This window comes from Salvia splendens, chromosome 1 (assembly GCF_004379255.2).
Source record: "Salvia splendens isolate huo1 chromosome 1, SspV2, whole genome shotgun sequence".
Lineage (NCBI taxonomy): Eukaryota > Viridiplantae > Streptophyta > Magnoliopsida > Lamiales > Lamiaceae > Salvia > Salvia splendens.
In genome coordinates, this window is record NC_056032.1 from 4,743,537 (window position 1) to 4,765,062 (window position 21,526).

The 21,526-nt window shown below is 40.7% G+C and overlaps 2 protein-coding genes across 2 annotated transcripts; both read right to left on the reverse strand.

Moving 5' to 3' along the window:
- Positions 1–1,595: 1,595 nt before the first annotated feature.
- Positions 1,596–9,038, reverse strand: LOC121809414 (kinesin-like protein KIN-UB). The gene is made up of 19 exons (XM_042210026.1): positions 8,830–9,038; positions 7,756–7,856; positions 7,528–7,650; positions 7,041–7,226; positions 6,682–6,903; positions 6,440–6,587; positions 6,029–6,178; positions 5,698–5,786; positions 5,348–5,551; positions 5,025–5,123; positions 4,716–4,850; positions 4,482–4,610; positions 3,904–4,039; positions 3,737–3,829; positions 3,171–3,296; positions 2,890–3,015; positions 2,426–2,569; positions 2,116–2,244; positions 1,596–2,020 (listed from the first exon to the last, which is right to left on the reverse strand). The coding sequence occupies exons 1-19, from the start codon at positions 8,960–8,962 to the stop codon at positions 1,860–1,862; spliced, it is 2,634 nt and encodes an 877-aa protein (XP_042065960.1). The 5' UTR covers positions 8,963–9,038; the 3' UTR covers positions 1,596–1,859.
- Positions 9,039–12,204: 3,166 nt separating this feature from the next.
- On the reverse strand, positions 12,205–17,763 carry LOC121757760 (myosin heavy chain, non-muscle-like). The gene is made up of 10 exons (XM_042153254.1): positions 17,454–17,763; positions 16,395–16,576; positions 16,218–16,321; positions 15,770–15,850; positions 15,548–15,651; positions 15,314–15,400; positions 14,665–14,867; positions 14,069–14,200; positions 13,846–13,875; positions 12,205–13,587 (listed from the first exon to the last, which is right to left on the reverse strand). Exons 1-10 carry the CDS (start codon positions 17,730–17,732, stop codon positions 12,339–12,341), a joined length of 2,451 nt encoding a protein of 816 aa, XP_042009188.1. The 5' UTR covers positions 17,733–17,763; the 3' UTR covers positions 12,205–12,338.
- Between the last annotated feature and the right edge of the window lie 3,763 nt (positions 17,764–21,526).

The following is a 21,526-nucleotide window of genomic DNA, read 5'->3' on the forward strand; positions in this document are numbered from 1 at the left end:
TAATAGTACTAGTTTAATACTCTAGTCACTACAAACTTAAAGCTCTTAATTTACCTAAATTATTCACGAAACAGAGAATTAATATTTCATGATTTCAACAAAGCTGACTGCTCTGTTGAAGTAATTGATTTGATGCGTAAAACATGAATCTTTCATACTTGCAATGCAACCTTGACTGCAAAGAAACTGAATCATGGTTTGTGTTTAATTAAATGCTAGATCTAGTAATGATGCAGAATTGATTATCTTTTAAAATAGGAGAGGAAATTGATATACTTGAAAAGGAAAGTCCTCATCAAATGAATGTCTTTTTATTCTATGTGCACTTAATTGGTTAATGGGGCGTCCTGACATGCTAATATCTTATTAATTTAAATGGGAAAATGAATAATCATTAACACATTTAATATCTGCAATATATTTCAATATTTTATTTTGCTAGATTATGTCTATCTTGTAGAAAATTTTTGGCGTCTTAACTATTACTAGTACACATACCATATTGATATTTATTTTATTTTATAGGCCAAATAACTTTCACTCTTTCAGCAATAATATAAATCACAAATAACCTAGCAATGCATAGTAAAATTAACTATATTACGTAACTCTTATGCAACTCTATATATCAGTTTTCATTTCTAAAATTAATTTCCGATTTCATGTTTGTTTGATTCATAAAAAAGATATAGCACCATGTACATCCGAACAAATCCAGTTATAAATAAACCACGTCACAACAACATTTGAAAAAAAAATTAATGCCAAACTTCATTGTCACTAACCAGCTCAATTTGAGCACTAATTTGTCGTGTCTAATTGGATTGGACAAATTACTTGTCAAATTATTGCGAGTTTAATTAATATCCAAAATATTTTTACATCTCATTTGTCGCGTACTGATTAAAAAACTGCGGAATGGCGGCTAATGATGGTTGTCTTGGATCTTTGTTGATGTTTCACGTCAATTTTCAAATTCTAAATGCAAAATAGCATTATTACAAAACTTTAAGAAATACCAGTTCCTCCCTCCCATTTTAGGAGTCCCCGTTGAAATATTCCATAAATGGTATTAGCACCCACATTCCACTAACATTTTTCCACTCACATTTTATTACAAAACTAATATAAAAAAGTAGAACTCACATTCCACTATCTTTTTTTTACCAACTTTCTTTTACATTTCTTAAAATCCGTGCCGAACTCAATCGGGACTCCTAAAGTGGGACGGAGGGAGTATGAAAGAATGTAAATGCAAAAAATATTATGAATGTAAATCTCATTTTCATATATTGGTTTTAAAATAAAAATGTTAGCGTAACATAGAACGTGGGTAAAAGTAAAACAAGACCTGCAATGGCGAGCATCCCAACGTGACAAAATGGCATACTTAATAATGGACGGATTTAATATTTACTAGTATTAAGTTTCCAATAAATGGTCCTATATTTTTTTTATGATTAAAAAAATAGAAATTTAAAGATTGCATGAGCTGGAACCAAAGACATTTGATCTTACCATTCTACCATTAGGCATTAATTTTTATTTTGACGTGAGTGTCCGAACGAACTTCATTGTAAAAGGCAAAGAGAAACTTCCACAAAGTATTCTTCATATATACAACTAGTACACAATAATTGACGAGTACAAAATTTAAGGTGAAGCTTAGGGAATGCCAGCACCAAAAAATGGGACAACGAACCAACTTAAATGAAAAAATAACGCGATTACGAAATAAAAGCGTGGATCTTTTGTAGCAGGAGCTCTAACATCTTTATAGGGCTTCTCACTTGTTAGCAGATGGGCAAAACACCACACATATAAATGTATATATGAGAATAAATTAGTGCAGTTAGTAACTAAACCTCGATCCTTAGGCGTCGCAGTTCGGATTGAAATGTGGAACTTGAGGTCAGAGTTCGGCGAGCAAGGGCCCTTATATCCTCCCTAGAACAGTCCCGCGAAATACGAACCAGCTCCCAGAGGGCTCCTCCGCTGATCATGTCTTTCGCATTGATCTCTGTGAAGAAGGTTGAAAATGAGTGTTTTTTATTTGATTACTTGCAAACTGCCATATGACTGAAACCCTAGAAAGAATTGGTTCTCGACTATTACCATGCTGTGCGAGGTGGCAGAGTGCGAGCTCAACATGACGTCTGATTAGTGAAGCTTCACTGTTGGCATTTTGTACTATCCATGGCAAGGCGCCGTCGTCTATCAGGAGGGATCGGCCGTGCCTTGACCCTGTAAATGGAGCACCATATCATTCATGGCCATGCATCAAATAATGACTGTCTTTGCTATGTTATGAATTATCGACTTGTGATTATTTTTTATCCAAAGCATGCATAAAATATAAGCTAGTAGAATTTATAATCATGTAAAATTGTATTTACCGGTTCGTTTTTAAAAGGATATAGTTTACCTTGACTAGAAGCCCTAGATTCACACTTGGCAAAATTTGCAATGCCACGGGCAACTTGAGATAGAACATCTGGATGTCTACATCTCACCATCCCTAATAGAGCTTTGATGCCACCTTCTGACCTCAACCTCATTTGCAGTTTATCTGAAAACCATAGACGTAAAGACTGAAAATCGTGAAAATCGCTATAAAATACGGATTAAGGGATGATGTGTGGGACCAACTTTGAGGAATAAAGTCTGTTAATATGAGATACAGTACCGATCCAATCAGAGGCAAAAAATGCCAATTAACTCGATAATAAATGAGATCAGTCATACAATATGTTATGAGAACAAAAGTCTTGAACATTCTCCACATAGAACACCTTGTGTACAGTCAAAAAACGAGGATCCATATCATATGAAGACCACTAGGATGTTGACGATAGAGTTTAATTAATAAGCAACATGCAATAAACTTACCATTGCCACAAAGATTAGCAATTGCTCCAGCAACCATTCTTAGAGTCTGAGGATCTTCTGCATCAGTAGCTGTCATAGCTAAAAGACATATTCCACCTTGGGCCATTATGAGCTCTTGATTAGCCTCTGAAACCAGGACAATAATTATACCATGAGTCGACGGTGAAAGAATGGAAAAATGCAGCCTCAGTGAGATCATTAAGGTCGTGGATCAATTCTTAGAAACAGAACAATTTGGCATATAAAGGAGAGCAAAACTAGACGCAACAAACTACACATACCATTCATAGCAAGATTGGCGATTGCGCCAGCTGCAATTCTACGAATTGTTTCATCCCCGTATGTTCTAAGGAGCATTAACAATGAAGTGAGACCACCAGCTTCAACTATCTTTTCCTGATTTCCTTCTGTAATGTACACAATAAATGTAAGCTTTTTTACAGTGTCAATAGATTCATCAATATTAAAAATAATAATTGAAGTTCCGATAGGATTATAGGAGGATACAAGAGGGGTGAGCAAACGGTCATTAAACAGACCAAACAACTTATTTTGTTTCTGATGAAACCACAACTGAATTTCAGCTTCAGATTTGGTAATGACCAAACTGCATAGTTCCTTTTCTTTTAAATTTTTCCGACACCATCTTGCTGTAAATATATATTTGTCAATCATTACTAATCATACAAATTCCTATTATACAAGACCTTTCCAGTAGAATGAAATACAGAAAAATTTGGCAATATTAGAGGAGAATAACTTTGCAGCTGTAGTTATTTAGGATATCAGAAAGACATTGAAGTATAAAACAATTCGGATGATGCACATAAGAGCAAATGTGAAATACCTTCTGCAGCTAAGTTGGCTACCACTTTTACTGCATGAATCCGTACATTAGCATCCTCTGACTCGAGTAATGATAATATCTTTTGCAATCCAACTGTTATATCAAGAAGCAGATGAATACAGATACAAGATAATTTTAAAAATGTGACAGAAAGCCCTAATCAGCACCTTGTTCATGAAGGTTTGTTATAGATGCCCGTTCTCCATTACTACCATCTCTAGACCGCATATGATTAAGCGGTCCTAAGGAATCTTGACCAGGTAGGGGGTTACCAGAGTTGGATCCATCTGGATAGCCTCTCACCTATGGACATAAAGATCAAGAAAAAGTTGGCCAGCTATACAAGTAATATTCAAACAGGGAAAATTAAAGGAGCAAATGAAAAGGTTATTACATTTGAATGAGTTCTTTTTTTTTCCAAGAAGATATATTAATGAGTTATCCACTAAATATTGAAAATGATTAACACATTAAGCATACCCATAAATGAATCAACTTACCTAATTACACCTCTTAAAAACAGAATAGACTGCTTAATTCTCACAAAAAAATCCACAATACAATGTGTATAATTTTAGCTAGAATGGCTTTCACTTCAGAGTTCAGGACAAACAGAGCAGACACTGATGGGATAACTTAAAAATAGAAGTATACAAGGGATAAATGTACTTGTTATAGTTAGATGCTTTCATTATGCTTTCATTCACTAAAAACGCTAGTAGTCATTAGTCAATATAAAACATACTTGATTAGCTTCAATAGATATTTGTGCCAGTTGACTCCTTAAAACTCTCACTTCTTCTTCAAGTTTCTTTTTCTGATAACTCTCCTCTTCCAGCACTTGCTGTAGGCCATCAGAGCTTCCACCTGCCAACTGCACAACATTAGTTAGTCATAGGTAGCTCATCAAGTACACATCCAGGGATCAAACTCATGCTGGAGTAAAAACCAAATTTTACTTATACCATACGGTCCATACCTCCATCTTTGAAAATCTAAATAGCTGACTCTTTAAGTTGTGAGTTTCATCTTCAGCTGCTTTTCGTAGACAAACTTCATCTTGAAGCAGCCTTTTTAGCTCCACAACCTCTTCATTACCAGCACCATTGTTAATCTGGATAAGAGTAACTCAATATCCTCACTTAAACTTAAGAAAGTGGCAAACCAAACAAAAAAAGGTATTCACATCTTACTTCAGATCTTTGATTCAATAAATTTATTGCCGTGTTAAAAATGAGAGGAGCAAGTTACCACAACTAAAGGAAATGATGGTTCCAAACCCAACTACCTCTGCATTAATAGTATGCTTTTGCTGGTTGATAGTCCACTTCTCCTCAAGCTTCTTAATTGACTCCATATAATCCATCTGACATTTGGTTTTCTCCTCCTAATACAAAAGGTAGCAAAGGGCCACAAAACTAAACACATCAAGTAGCTTAGACAAATTCTTTAATGATTTTTTAGGGGATTCAAAATGGCAACAGTGATTGGTGCTGAAACTGCATTTACTAACACAAAACTAGCCTACATTATTTCTCTATAAATTCTAAACAATACTCTAAATACAAGAAGGTATTCAGGATTTCATAGGCATATAAGGCATAAGCATACCTCTAAGGCTTCCACATAATTCCTTTCAGCCTCAGCGACACGTTTCTGTGCTTCTAATCTGATTCTCTCAATCTCATTTTCATAAACCTTTTGCTGCCTTTCATTCTCGGCCATAAGTTTATCAATTTCCATCTCAAGTCTCTTCGCCAAACTCTTGTAGTCAAATTCTTCCTTAATCTTCAGCATGTTCTCCACTTTCATAGCCTGGTATAAATCAGAATGTGCACACATATTATAGTTGAAACCTAGTTTCAAAAAATAAACGACTTCTGTTCTTTCTAATTGAAAGTATGTGAAGACTTCAATATTTACTAAGCTCTGGATCACAATGTCTGCTACTAACAACTCACCCTTTGCCCAAACATTATGGTACTTGAAGTCTCTGCTCGATGACGTGGAGAAGGACCGATTGTGATAACTAATGAGGTTCTGGATGTCCCTGCAGCATACCAGCGAATACCAAGTCAGATCAACCAAGTACAAATCATATCCTGACTCTGTACATATTGATATATGTAGGTTAAAACAATGTAGCTACGAGTAGATATACAATACCAATTTTTGAAATAGGTTATGCGAATGTGTGATAATATTTCTTCACAAAGTATCATGACAAATTACTGAAGTTGTTCAACGGAAGTTCACACTTAATATATTTTCAAAACAAGCACTAACTCTGACCTCCAAATGAATCTTTAAGTAACCTTGTAAGCTTTGAATCTCGAACTGGGACGTGAGGACTGTTTTCTGCCAAGGCATTTATACATTTCCCTAATGCACTAAGTGAAAGATTTATAGACTTGGCTTCTTCTAGCATGTGTCCCTCGCTTCCTTCAAGAAACAATAAAAAGCTTATCAAATTATAATTCCAAATAGTTAACCACTGAGCACAATATTAATCAACGAAACGAGCATGGACACATCTGACTCTAATCTAGAGATGGACAAACAAATTTTTAGATTCAGCATCAACAAACTCAATCCAAGATTAAAAATAAAATCCAGAGGCCATTCATTCCTGTTATGGCTCAGACTAGGTTAAGAGGAGCAGATTAAAACTGATGTGGGTCTTCGGTAAAGAGTTTCAAAAACCTGACTTATGAATGCGTTCAGAACCAGCAAGATCTACCACGATCAGTTTCCCTTTACGTAGCATAGGAGGCCTCAAATTACCAATTGAGCGATTTTGTGCATCCAGAGAAAATTCATCCCTGTCCACTACAGACTTCTTCACATGTACCTATACTATGACAAATGAATATCAATGTTTCATAAGTACAGAGGCCAGAATGAAAAGGCAACCAAAAAATTAAGCTGTCAATACTAAGAATTACCATCAGAAGGGCATGACTACGAGAAGATTCAGTGTTCAGTTTAGTGTTGGCAGCAATCCTATGTGCTTCACCTAAGCGTAAGAGTTGCATGAAACTTTGCTGGTCTCTGATCTCCCAGACAGTTGCCCCTGGCAAAGAAACATCACCAGTTTTCTGGTCCTCAACAATTGATATATTATCATTTGCTGGGTTCAATAAATCCTGGATGTATTCCATATAAAGCTACACAAAAAAACAATAATTCTATATAAGAATAACACTAAAGAATATGAAGATCTTCTAGAAAGAACTCAATTGGACAAAGAAAGATGTTCGTAATGATGGAACCAATATTCAAGCATGTAGGTAGCCAGTTCAACCTGCAAGAATGAAACTGAGATAGAATCAGTTTCAGGTGAGATATTTGCTAGTATATCCTCCATTGCACGAACCATTATGCCCCGAGCAGAGGTATCTTCATCACCTAATCGGCCGAGAGTATAAGTCTTCCCAGTTCCAGTTTGACCATAAGCCATCACCGTCCCATTGTAACCCTCTAAAACACTCTGGGAAAGAAAAGAAACAGTACAGAATCTAAAATCAAGAGAGAGTTCAAAACAGCTTCTGTATACAAAAAAAGTATTCCATTACTAAGCATACTCTTTCAGTCTGATGGTGGAAATTTTAAACATGAACCATATGCTGACATAAAAATAAACATTAGATACTAAACCTATCCATTTGCGCTTTTCTGTAATCCGTTAATATCCAGGAATATGAAACACACCGAGCCTTTTTAGCACAACAAACTTGCTTCAGTATGAAATGCTCGATATGTAGATAATAATAAAGCTCTGCCAAGCTCACCTCAACAACAGGTTTGGCAACAACTTCATAGACACGCTTTTGAGACGCATATTCAGTCAAGACTTCATCAAACTCAAAAGTATCTGAATCCCAATTATTTTTACGCAGTTTCAACCTTTTAAGCTGTAAATAAATATGTAAGATAGATTGCATCAAAGCTTTTTATCAAGATATAGAGCTAAAAGTAGATATCTGAGAAGGTATAAAGATTAAAACTAGCTCTAGAACCTCTGGCTGCAAATCCACACAATCAGCAAAATCTGCATCTGCTACCAACTCTTCAGTATTCCGAGGTCGCAATCTTACAGCAACTCGGACTCGCCCTGAAACTGCCCAAGTAGCTTACATGAATCAGATTTAGCTTAATCAAAAAAGTTCTCTAGTAATTTATCACGTCTAAAAATATAATGAAGCTTAGAAGTCTAGAGTTCGGTAACTCATAACTAGTAATAAGTGATCACTAATTAATTAGATATCCATTCTACTAACTGTATATAAATTCTAAAAACAAATTTTCAGATTCCAAAGGAACACGCGACAAGCCCACAAAAGAACAAACATGAATATCTAGAAAAGCTTTCTGATATCATCTTCAAATGCCATAACAATCTCTGCCTCAGGTGTGTAACTAGAAAGACGGGATGGGGCTTAAGCCTGCCCTAGAACCTCTAAAACTTTTTTTCTACTGCCAAAATTGTAAAATAGTTAAGCCACGTCCATTCACATTTTCTGGCTACACCAGCGAGGACAGGGAATATCCGTATGTTTGTGTAAATGTAAACGCCATGGCCTCATTGCAGAAATCCATGTCACTAGCCATTGTCTTCCTCGTGGCACCCCAAACCACATTATTTTCGAAAAAGTTGAAGTCATCGCCAATCTTAGTTTTTAATTTTCCGAAAAATCACATCACATTATCATAAATTTCATAAATATCAGTTAACGGTCTTACGTTTCACTGAGGTTCTTCGCTGGCTCCTCCCCCAATTCAAACTAAAATTACTAAAATTATACTCCATAGTCCATATATGCACAAGCAACAACAAAACAAAATGCGTAAAACAAATGTAGACGCACGAGCAAGAGACCTCCAAACAATTAATCAGTTAATTAATTAAAATTCAAAGAAATTCATTCAGTAAATTGAAATTTAAAACGAGCTCCAAAATGGAAACTAATCGCCAGCAGAAACGATAAGGTAGAGCTGGAAATAATCGCTAGCAGCTTCCACTACTCCAAGAGTAATCAGATCGCGCTGGAAATAAAATAGTGGGCAAACAACAACAAGTAGACACAACTCACCGGAATCGGCACCGCCAACTGCGCCGACGCTGCGGCGGGCATTTGCCGGAGGGAGCTTCGACTTGAATGAAGCCGAGTTTCGGAGATTTGGCAACTTGTGCGTGCCGTTTCTGTTACCAACACCAGTAGCCATTTCTCAATCTAAGTTCTCCTTTGGGGAAATCAGCTTAAATGAGAGAAAACAACAGACAGCAACAATGCCGCAAAATTAAAATGGTACTTGTAACTACGATTAAAAAAATTAACTTTACTCAATTTTAATTTATAGGGGTATAAACTTTTCCATTAAATACATAGACACAATTCCCGCAAAAATTGAGTTAAATGATGGAAACGATAATGTTTCACTTGTAGTTAAATTACGTTTTTTTTAGTAGTATAATGGATTGTTTAAGCAACGTGACATTTAGGCCTCCCCTTCATCTTAATCCCATCAATGATTTTTTGGTTATGAAAAGTAAAAATAATTAAAATTTCGTATATTTATAAAAAAAAATGCATACTTGATGTGCAAAATTATAATTATTCGAAAGTTCAAATATATTTTGATGCTTTATCCCAATATTCAATATACATGGATTGGGACAGTGTAGTGGGTCGAAACGAGCAGGGGCTTTTGAGTCATTTCATTGCGCGCTTTAAATTGAAACAAGAGAAAAAAAGTGAGGGCAGACAAAAAAGAGGGGATAGGGGTGGGTCCCAGGCGGGGTTCAGGACTGACGAATTTAATTAAGTTAAGGGCTTGTTTGGGACAACTTACAAAATCAAGGTTTTTAACATATTTTGGGAGTCACACTTATATGGGAAATTCTAGGTATAAATGTTCAATGTGATTAAAGCATGTTTATACATCTGACTGATCTGAAACGAGTATTAATAAATAATGTTGTTTATTTCTTTTTCTATTTTTTACAAGATTAATAATTTATTTCGTTCACTAATAAAGTTTTAACTCTTCAATACATTGAAGGGTATAGAAATATTTTAACAATTAAGTTACTTTACTACAAGTACTAAAATGATTATTTTTTACATAGACAATTTGATTCATTTATGTTAGATCACATTTCATGATTTAGGTAATTGGAATATCTCGGTCTATTGATTGAAGTTTAAGCATGAAAGTTCTATCCTTTAAACCGGGCTTAGAGCATCTGTAACGCAAGGGGCCGGGCCGCATCTCGCGAGTCCCGGCCCGTCCCGAGCGTTGCACGGAGGAGGGTCACGGCCCAGGCCCAGGCCCGGGGCCGCGTTCCCGGCCTGTCGCGCGTCCCGCCTCCCGGCCTGGGACGGCGTTGCACGGTGACGGGCCGCAACTGTAGAGTCCCGGCCCAGCGTTACACGCTCCTCGGGCCGGGCTGCAACCAATTTTTTTTTTTTTAATTCGAAATTTTTTTCTGTAAATACTACTCCATTTTCATACACATTCAACTTCATATTCAACTTCAAATCTCTTCCTAGAATTCGAAAAAATGCCTCCACGTCAAAGAATATTCGAAGATCAAATGTCCCGGTCGTTAGCAGAGGCGCTACCGACAATCCAAGAAGAAATCAACAACGAAGTTGAACGCTACCAAGCTGTTATTCAAGCTTGGAACGAACAACAAACCCGGGTACCACGTACCCGGATGTATATTCACCGAGACCGTGAACAAGCTGCCTTGCGGCTTTTCACGGATTATTTCTCTAGAGATCCGCGATGGAGTGATCAGATGTTCCGTCGCCGGTTCCGGATGCGGAGGCCGTTGTTCCTACGCATTGTCAACGCAGTTGTAGCTCGTGACCCGTATTTCTGCCAAACTACCGATGTTGTGGGCCGGGAAAGTATATCGACGTTGCAGAAATGCGCTTCTGCCATTCGTCAACTCGCTTACGGAACTACATCAGATATGTTCGATGAGTATCTCCATGTAAGCGAGCCTACTGGCCGAGAGTCCCTCGCTAGATTCTGTCGGGCAGTCGTCGAAGCATTCAAGGATACGTACTTACGAAAGCCAACGACCGACGACGTTAGGAAGTTGGTCGACATGCACGAGCGGGCCCACGGCTTCCCGGGGATGCTTGGAAGCATCGACTGTATTCACTGGCAGTGGAAGAATTGTCCAACGGCTTGGAGAGGACAATACACTAGCGGGCACAAGGGCACACATCCCACGATTGTGTTGGAGGCCGTTGCCGATTGCAGATTGTGGATCTGGCATGCCTACTTTGGTGTCGCGGGGTCCAACAACGACCTCAATGTGTTGAACGAGTCTCCATTGGTCAACGACTTGTGTGCTGGGCGAGCACCGAACGTAGAGTTCACGGCCAACCACCGTCGGTATAGTATGGGGTACTATCTGGCAGACGGGATCTACCCTCGATGGCCCGTGTTCGTGAAGACTATCACAGCTCCGACAACCGATCGGAGGGCAATGTTTGCCCAAAGGCAAGAGGCGGCTCGGAAAGATGTCGAGCGTGCATTCGGAGTCCTCCAAGCGCGGTGGGCTATCGTGAAGGGAGCGGCCCGTGGTTGGCAGCGGTCAAACATCACCGACACAATGTATGCATGTATCATAATGCATAACATGATCGTTGAGGACGAGCAAGATAACGTCACTTTGTGGAGCGACGATCCACTCGCCAGCACCGGGAGCAACTACGTTGTCACCGAGCCGCCCGTGCAGGGCTTTCCTCACGACATCCGCAATGTCATGGCCCGTTCAGCTGCGATGCGCCAAGAGGAACAACACACTCGCCTCCAAGCCGATCTAATCGAAGAAATTTGGACTAGTACCAATGTTTTCCAGAATTGACGTTATGTTTTTATATATTTTATTTTCAGTTTTAAAATTTCTATGTTGTAATTTTGCAGTATTCGATGAAATTAAATTTTCCGTGTTATAAATTTCCAGCGTTTTTTATTTTACGAGTTAAATAGGTTGGAGTTGTGAATAGTATCATTTATTAGTTGCGGCCCGGGCCGCAACCTGCAGGGTTACAGCAGTTGGGGCCTGGGCCGCAACTGTAGAGGAATGATGACGTGGAGGGGACTTGGGGCCGGAAATGGGGACAGGTTAATGATGCCCTTACCAATAGGCAAATGATTGATTGTTGTCCGAAAGAAACACATGATCTTATTTTTGCGCAGAAGTTAAGGTTGGATAGCGGGAAGAGGGTGAAAGGACCAAACTGCCATTGGCAGAAAAGCGTGGTAGAGGGACCTACCTGTTGAAGTCAGTCGTGGCGGAGATTACCTAAATAGCCCTCACCCATTAGCCTATTGGGCACATTTTCGATTAGGATCCTCGTATTCTCCAATTATTGGAAATGAGTCATCTAATTAATAACTTCAAAAATCAAAAGAAATTGGAGGGAAATAAATAAAAAGTGAGATTTGTGGGGCATCAAGAATTGAGTAATCGGAGAAGAAATAACACTATAGACTATACACAGCTGGTGTTTCCTACTCCTACTACACTGGCAGCAACCGATAACATTATGCACAAAAAGTAGAGAAATAAACAAATTTAATAAACCAAATAATTGAACTGTCTAGTTGTACATTCGATATTACTATCCAACAGAGTCCTCTTCGGTGTCATCATCTCCCTCCATTTCAACGTCTCCGTCGCTAGCAGCTGTTTCGATGCTTCTCGAGCAGCTTCTTTGCCTTCGTCGTCTTCATTATCGCTGCAATCTTCGGTGTCGGAGTTAGAAGCTACTCCTCTTTCAGATCCCACTCGATCATCGCTTTCAACAGCGCGGCTAAACTGCTCCCTCAGATCAGGTGCCACGATGCCAATCATCTCACTAAGTGCCCGGCGTTCGTGATCTCGTCTGGAAGCAGCGGCTTCTGACTTGGTGGACAGGAGGTGCTGGCTCTCTGCTATGACACTGCTGGAATCATGTGCAGGTGCAGCACATTCATTACCGTCTAGTGAGTCGTTCTCTCCAGGGACCGATGGAGCTGTGCTGTGAGCCCAGCTCCCAGCAACTTCGGAAGCCAAGAGATCCGATGTGTTGACAGTCCCTACGCCTTCTGTGTCTTCCATTGTATCCTCGCAATCATGGCGACTTGGTGATTGGGATTTCTTTTGGGCGTGTTCTGGTGTTTCTTGTTCATTGGTGCTATTGTCAACCTGCATCGTATCCCCATCTGGCGTGCTGCATCTATTCAGATCAATGTTCTTCCCGCTCTGAAGCTCCAGGCTTTCCGTCTCCAGAACTTTCTCAGTTTCAATAGTGCCACCTTCCAAGAGTTGGGGTGTGCCGACACCTTCAGTGTCGGGAATTTGCTCAGTTCCAATGGCATCTCCACAAGAAAGGGGTGCTGTGCCAATGGCATTGATGTCAGAGCCAAACTCACCATTAGCATCATCACATTCAGCACCAGTGAATTCTACCTCCTGTGTTTCTTCACCCTGTTCTTGCCCTTTGGAATTGCAGTCATGCTTCTCTGTTACACTTGCTTCATCACTTGAAGACACGGTTTGATCCATGCAAAGGACATGGGGAGAAGCACCAGATCCTGTTTTAACTTCGTTGTTGCTTTGATGGACCTCTTCCTTGTCCTTGTCCTTGTCTCTCACTATCGATCGAGTTTCATTCCCATTGACTCGATTGAGATCAATATCATTTGATGTCGTCTCATTGTTCTCTTCATCTTCTAGGGTTCTTTGCATTGCTTTAAGCTGTTCTTGCTGCTTCACAAGCAGCCCTGATATCTCCTCAGTTGTAGAATAGAAGGCACGTAGCTGTGTTTCACAGCATAAAAATTATCCTGGCATTAATAACAGTGAATTTTAATTAAACATACCGGTCAGATAAACAAACTCTGAAATATGATAGATATAACATCGCATAAAGATCACATAAAAAGAACATCTGTTGAATCTATGTTGTAATTCAAACTTTCAGATCTCCAGTAAAAAATGCTCAGTAAAAGTTGATCAGTACTGAAATCCATTTTAGATGCTTCTATTCTCACCGGAGCATAATTCTTTCCCTAGCCCCTTTTAGTTCAAGAGCAGACACCTTTGACCATGCTTCCTCATGAGCCGCCTGCTATAACAGCAAGAAAAACTCAGTTTGGGAAGCATACAACTCATTTGTTACATCTTCTTAAAAGAATGGTCTCATACAGAAAATCCCCTACCTTTTCACGTTCAAGTTCTTTGCTCGTTCTTTTTCTTTCATATTCCAATTCTTCAACCCTCTAAACACGAGCAAAATATAAGAAGTATATAGAACAGGTAGCTAGTTCTTGGCCTCAACCTGTATTCTTTGTATTGCCATTTTCATATATGCCAGAGCCTTTTCTCGCTCTTGTCTTCTCTGTTCACGCTCTTCATCTAGTAGTACTTTGAGTTCTGATATAGAAGCCTTCTGGCTGAACCAAGCAAATGATTACAAGTAGAGAAATTAGTAGGTGTATCTCGTTACTCAACATAGCCCACATATATATAGTACAAGTGACTAAGCTAGACTATGTCACATAACCGATGTACGGATGTAGGATGGAATGCATATGGAGTAATATATAACAAGACATACATTCAAAGTTTCACAAAGTTTTTTATAAATGCACTTTTATATGCTTAGTCAAGAAATAGCCAAGACTTCATGTGAACTCACGAAAAGAAAAAAAACCAGATAATAAGTAGATGGACTTCCGCATTCAACGATCAAGAATGCGTCTTTATGGAGCTCTGAGTTGCGTTATAGAATAGTTCGATGGACCCAGTAATTTATTTAAGCAATGACTGCGAGAAGCAAAAAGGGGGCTATCTGAATGGCTTTTATTTTCTATGTAATAGTACTATAAGAATAAAGTTACTAAGATACACTTCTCACCTTGCAATTATTTCATTGGCCTCGGTGCATGACTGCAGAGATGCACTAAGTCTTTCGTTAAGGTCCTCAATTCCATGTTTTTGCTCAGCAGATATTCGACTTAGCTCAGCTAATTCTTTGTCTTTAGACTCCAAAAATTGGTTCAACTGACTGAATTGATCTTGAAAAGATTTTGATACAGATTCATTCAACTCCTTCATTTCCTGCAAAAGAAAATAATATTGCTGGTCTTAGGTGCTGGTGTATACCCATCAATCAAATACTTGAGACAGATGAACAATACAAATAATTAACAAGAAGATGAAGTTCAGAAAAAAGGGTGAGTCAAAAATGTTACTCATTTGTGATCAAGAAACAATAGAGCTGACAAACAAAGGTATGTCATGGCTTCAGCTAATAGTGCAAAATGTTAAACCGCCAAACCAACATGAACAGACCCAGACCAGATGCTTATAAATGACAAAAACATAACAGGAATAAGGAAATAAAATTGGATTCCTTCTAATACTAATGAGGTGGGGATGGTTTATTAAGTTTCTTGATGAAAAAAACAGAGACGCTGATTACAAATCCACATAACCATTATTAGTGATGTGACAAGGACAACACAACCATGAAAGAACTCATTGACAAGAAAACAATGACATACAGTTTCATGCTTCTCAGTAGCTGCACGACTTTCACTGTGTAAGGATTCAATTGTTGCAACTTGATCTTCCAGTTGCTTCCTGAGTTCCTACACACATTCAACATCCAAAACATCCATAAAGCTGCCACATAACATGTAAAAGGTAAAGCGCTAAAAGTTTATAAGATCACAGTCTTCAATAAGTGTAGAAGTTGACGAAACAGAATTTGGAAAACTAGCAGACAACTTAAATACCATATTTGATCTTTGAAGGCTGCGAAAATCGTCAAGGGAGAGTGGACCATCAGAAGCTCCTATGCCAATTCCTTTCAGTCTCTTGTACTCAGCACAATATTCCTCTTCAGAAATAAGTAAGCAATAAGTAATGCATTACCATAAACTTGATGGTCCAATGCAATCTAAAGTGATGAACTAATGATTACAGAAAATATGAATCTGTAATTTGAAAAGAAATACCTGGTTTTCTCTTTAGAGAGCCCCAATCAGTCACACAAGAGGATTTCTGGACTTCACGATATACAAATGCAAAAGAAAGTTCTGCATACATGCAAAAAGAAACTCAACAAAAAGTTTGAGGAATATTATAAATATGGAATGATATATGCACTAAAAATATTCTATTAAAACACTAATGCAGAAGAAAGATCAAATGTTAAATGAGGCAAACAGTACTTTGTGCGTTATAATTTTTAATCAAAGGTAAACCATGTATGCAGCAACAAAATACAGACTTGCAGACCATAATCTCGAAACAATGGCAAGTAAGCATAAATAATTGCATTGGTAGAGGATATAGGAATGGGAAAAAATCCGATTAACAGCTAAAGATATACAATGGTTCGCAATCACACTCTGGAATAAAGGTAGAAAGAAATAACTCAGATAATATTGCCATCAACTCTACCATGGTGCGGAGCAAGTGCTACTGAGACAATGTCTCCATGGCGTAGCTTTGCTTCAAAGCTATTTTTGTTCAGTTTCTCCCAGTTTAAATATGTCCCATTTGTGCTACAAAAAACTAAGAAACATCAGAATATTTTTATCTCAAATTTATGAACAGGTCCCCAATAAAATAATTCACCTAGAATCTTTCAAGAATGCAGAACAGTTTGCCAACTGTTGTTCAGTAACTCCGGTAGCAATCTTCTTTCGGTACATCTTGCAATGGCTAGCACTAACTGCTGGTGCAATGATCTGAAAACGAGCATCGTCTACTACCCGACCAATGCAATGCTCGTTTGAAGTCAGAAGCATATTCATGCCCTGATTTACCGAAACTTGAATCAGACCAGATTCTTAAGAAGTGAAATCAGGAATATGAACACAGAGGCATAGGGAAACATCCACATAGGATGCTCCAAAGCTACTGAAATCAAATACTATAATCTGTTTTTATTGAACAGTGAGAGCAGACATAAAATAATGTCAATGTTCTCCCTAGGAGCATATTAGATACGAAAATAGCAAAACTTCACCAAAGGGTAGACTAGAATTGAAGATCGAACTGACCACAAACTTGTCCAAATTAGTAAAGAGTTAATGCATAAACCATTCAAACAAATTGTAGGTAAATATAGAGATCATCAACAAAGACCTTCAGAAAATCTGGTACTCCGTGTTGGTTTCCACAATTAATTTATGTACGAGAGAAAACTCAAAAGAGAGAGTGTGATCGCTTGACTGTGCAGAGGCACCACAAAATATAAAAACCATTCTTTCCATTCAGCTTGGTCTATCGTACTTATCCAATCCACAATTTGGATTCACAAATCTTAAGTCCTCAATTAGAAGGCAGCATAATAAAATGTAACTGAAAAGATAGCAATAAGCATGTACATTGGTAATGAAATTACTCCTTGTAATAATGGAGTGCTCATTTCAGTTGGAAGAAGAAGGCAGAGTTCGGTAAGCTCGGCTAGAAAGGAGTTCGGTAAGCTCGGCTAGAAAGGAGTTCGGTAAGCTCGGCTAGAAGGGAGCTCGGTAAGGAAGCTCGGTAAGGAAGCTCGGTCACTGTCCAAAAATGCGGAAAAAATAGCCTTTTTAGAACTATTACGAAGATTAAAGCAACCAATTGATACAATTAACACGTGATTATAATTAAAACTGGGCATGAAATGTAACTGACACAGTATCATCAAACAAGTAAAAAATGGGACCTGCGCTTGCGCGCCTTCTCAGATATAGCCGTGAGCACTCCCCAAACTTCGGGATCAGAATACTGAAGCGGCTGAGCAGCAATTTTGGCCGCCACGGATGATATGAACTCTTCAGCGGTCTGCAGATTTCTAGAAAGGGGCGAATTGCTGCTGTTGTCACCGAAACCGGATCGGCGCATGGAGGGAGTCTTTTGGGCCGATTGCGGGCTCGGGCCGGGCTTCTCAAGCCGCGGAGATGACGAGCTATCGTCTTCGTCAGCCATACGCCTATGTGTTAGAGCATCTCCAATGGTTCTGGACAAGCCATATGTCAGCAATAAGCTAGTCACAACTCCTCCGCCACAAACACTTAAAAACTCCTCCTACCAAATCATCAGGATAAGCAACTGGACAAACAATAGGCTAGCGATAGGTTAGCTACAATAAACAAAATTATAAAAAATAAATAATTACCAATCACACAAAATACGGAATTAAATTTACGATACAGATACGGGAAAATTCAATAATAACATTTAAATTTAAAAAAAAGTACATTAATTACAAAAAATACATTAATTTAAAAAAAATCCTCTTCCACGCACGAGCCCCCGCCTCCGCCTCACTCGTCGTGGCCTTCGTCGCCGCCGTTGTCACCGCCCGCGTCTGAGCCCCCAACTGTGCCGCGGCGGCATCCAAATCGACCCGCATACTCTCGAGCATTGAGTGAAGAAACCTCTTCTCCACGGGTCAGTTGCCGCCTTCCAGTCAGCTAAGATCTTATACATCTGAGCCCGCGTTTGTTGACGCGCGAAGAAGGCGAGCTCGGTTGTCAACTTGCCAACAGGGGGATGCCGACTGGACCTCTGGGAGCCCTGGCGAGCCCGTTGCGTCCGCCTTTGACCAACCGGGCGAGTGCGGCGAGTAAACGCGGGAGGGGACGGAAACTCCTGAACATCCTCGGGGAGGTCGTCGAAACCGCCGCTGCTGCCGCTGTAATCACCGGTATAGTTCAGTCGCTGCTTCTTCGGCCAACCAGCATCGACACCTGCCAGAAACTTCTCGGAGTCCATCAGCAACTCATAGCAGTTCCAGCAGGTGAACTCCTTATAAAACCCGAGCACGTGGAAGGCTTTCTCCGCTGTCCTCCTGCAGTCCTCGTCAGTTTGGCCACTGATCTGCATGCGGAGGGCGTTAGTGTACAAGCCCGAAAATCGGGAGACCGCAGCCCTGATTCGGTCCCACCTCTTCCGGCACTCCTCCCCGCTGTGTGGCCTCCCCTCCGTGCAAAATGCCTTGTAAGCTGCTGATATTTTAGCCCACAAGTTGACGATCATTTGATTGTTCGAATCGAGGGGATCATCGCAAACACTCACTCACGCCTTGGACAGCGCAACGCTCTCCGCATCCGTCCACTTCCTCCGTGTCGGGCTGTCGTCATCAGCCGGCTGCGATGAATCGCCGACCACCCTCTTGCCTTTCCCCTTGCCCTTCTTCTTCGTTGGCGCGCCCCGACCCCGCCCTACTCCCCCGTTTGAACGGGAGTGTCCGCATCCCCGAGATCTATCCCCAACTCCTCTAAGGAGAAAGTATCACACCCAGTGAACTGCGTCTCCGATGGGGTCGATGTGTGCGAAGAAGCAGTCAAAAAATCAAAACTGGGACGATAGACGTTGCCCTCCCCCGGCGTCCCCTCCATCCTCGGTTGCCACCCCCGCGTCATTTGCATCCCTGGTGCCCAGCCCGGCATCATCTGCATCCCGAGTTGCATCCCCGGTACCCCCTGCCCGCCCGGCATCGCCGACCCGCCCTGCATCCTGGCATACTACCCTCGGATGTCATCCCGGGCATCATCTGCTGCCAATGGTACATGTTGTAGTACCCCGCCATCGGACCCCATCCACTTCCCACGGGCATCGTGGGAGTTTGAGACCCGCTCGTCACTAGAGTAGACTCTTTGTTGTGCCCCATTTCGCGTTGTTGCTCTTGTACAGAAATTAAGATAGAGAGAAAACTCGTTAAAACAAGTGGTGCGAATGAAAATGACGTGCAAATCGCGTATATATAATGTTTCAAAAATTAAATTAAATAAAAAAATAAAAAATCGGCTGGCCGATCGGGAGCCTGCAATGGCGGCCAGCCGATCGGCGAGCGCATCGGCCAGCGCCCGAAAATCGGTGTGCGCTCGCTGTTTTTCTCGCTGATTTGTCGCTCGCCGGCTACAATGGTTCGGCGAGCGGACGGGCCAGCGCCGGAAATCGGCTAGCCGGTCCGCTCGTCGCCATTGTGGATGCTCTTAAGAGTGTCCACAATGGGGGAGCCGCGGCCCCCCATTAAAGAGAGCCGAGAGCCGAGGGTGAGCCGCGGCCCTCCACTCCAGCGGGCCGTGTAAATTTTTTTTTTAATTTTCGCAAATTATTTTATAAAACACTACACTTCCATTCCATTTTTCCAACTCCATTTTACTTCCATTTTCCTCCAATCTTTCCTTCCAATTTCAATTCAACCTTGGAACAATGGATTCCGACGATGAACAATTCCAACAAGTGGTAGATCTGGAGTTCCAAAACCTTGTTGCAGCGATGCAACGTGAAGCCGACGAGGCGGAAGATGCGGCTGAGGCGGCGGTGGCGGTGGCAGTCCCTCGGCCATTTCATCATCGGCGATTTTTCGACCGTGATCATGCCTGGGCTGACCGCCGGTTGATGGAAGACTACTTCAACGAGAACGCCCGTTATCCGGCAGAAATTTTCCGTCGGCGATTCAGAATGTCGCAACGTCTCTTCGTCCATATAGCGACGTGTTTGGCGCAGCTGTTCAGGTGCTTCAACTTGCGATATGATGCCACCGGCCGACCCGGCTTGTCGACATACCAGAAGTGTACTATGGCAATTAGACAGCTTGCATATGCCGGGCCCGCTGACATGTTCGACGAATACCTACAGATGGGCGAAACGACTGCCCTACAGACGTTGAGCCAGTTTTGCAGGGGCATTAAGGATATCTTCAAAGGGGAGTATCGACGGAAGCCATCGGCTGATGATTGCCAACGTCTGATGGATATGCACGAGACTGTACATCATTTTCCAGGGATGTTGGGGAGCATCGATTGCATGCACCGGGAGTGGAGGAACTGCCCGGTGGCTTGGAAGGGGCAATTCACTTCTGGTTTCAAAGGCCAGCATCTCACGATGATTCTTGAAGCAATTGCTGATTACCGCATGCGAATCTGGCATGCGTATTTTGGGGTCGCTAGATCGAACAACGACATCAACGTTCTACGATCGTCCCACCTGTTCAATGACGAGAGCCGGGGTGAGGGTCCGCAAGTTAGATTCATGGCCAACGGCACTCAGTACAACATGGGGTACTATTTGGCCGATGGGATATACCCTCGCTGGCCCGTGTTTGTGAAGACGATCCGACAACCCGTTGGGACGAAGCAAACCTACTTCGCGAAAAAACACGAGGGTGCTAGGAAGGATGTTGAGCGAGCTTTTGGTGTACTCCAAGCGCGATGGGCAATTATACGGTGCCCGGCTCGACAATGACACGAAAATGGTGTCGCAGACATCATGACTGCATGTATCATATTGCACAATATGATAATAGATGACGAAGGATTTGCTGCAGAGCGATGGACATCGGAAGATGGTGCTAGTTCGAGCTCGGGTACTGCCATGGAGCCCCTGCAGATGGGTGTACCACGTAGTAATGAATACTTGATCCAGCGGTACACCGATATGCGGAGCCAAATATCGCATCCATCACTGCAGGCTGATATGGTTGAAGAGGTCTGGAACCGTAGAAGGAGCGCCGCAGAGTGATTTGGGTTTTGGGTTTCCGGGTTGTTGTTTTTAAACTAGGTCACTTTCGTTGTATAATTTTCCTACTTTAATATAATACAACGAAATTATTGTTACATTTTTTTTAAGTTGTGAATTTTTTTTGTTTACAATCCAAATTATTTTATTTTAATTAAATTTATAAATAACATAAATTTAAAGACTAATAAAATTTAGTAGACATAAATTAAAAAATATTATTAAAAAAGCAAACAAATTAATTTTGTTTTTTG

Bases quoted from the DNA above. Each gene is read 5' to 3' on its own strand.
- LOC121757760 (XM_042153254.1), bottom strand. From the start codon at position 17,732: ATGGCTGACGAAGACGATAGCTCGTCATCTCCGCGGCTTGAGAAGCCC. The intron at 14,868-15,313 runs GTATGTCATTGT...TTTCTTTTGCAG, and splicing joins CTACTGAGAAGCATGAAACT to GAAATGAAGGAGTTGAATGA. The intron at 13,588-13,845 runs GTGTCTGCTCTT...AATGCCAGGATA, and splicing joins ATGAGGAAGCATGGTCAAAG to ATTTTTATGCTGTGAAACAC.
- LOC121809414 (XM_042210026.1), bottom strand. From the start codon at position 8,962: ATGGCTACTGGTGTTGGTAACAGAAACGGCACGCACAAGTTGCCAAAT. The intron at 6,588-6,681 runs GTAATTCTTAGT...GTCATAGTATAG, and splicing joins GTAGTCATGCCCTTCTGATG to GTACATGTGAAGAAGTCTGT. The intron at 4,851-5,024 runs GTAGTTGGGTTT...ACTCTTATCCAG, and splicing joins AGCATACTATTAATGCAGAG to ATTAACAATGGTGCTGGTAA.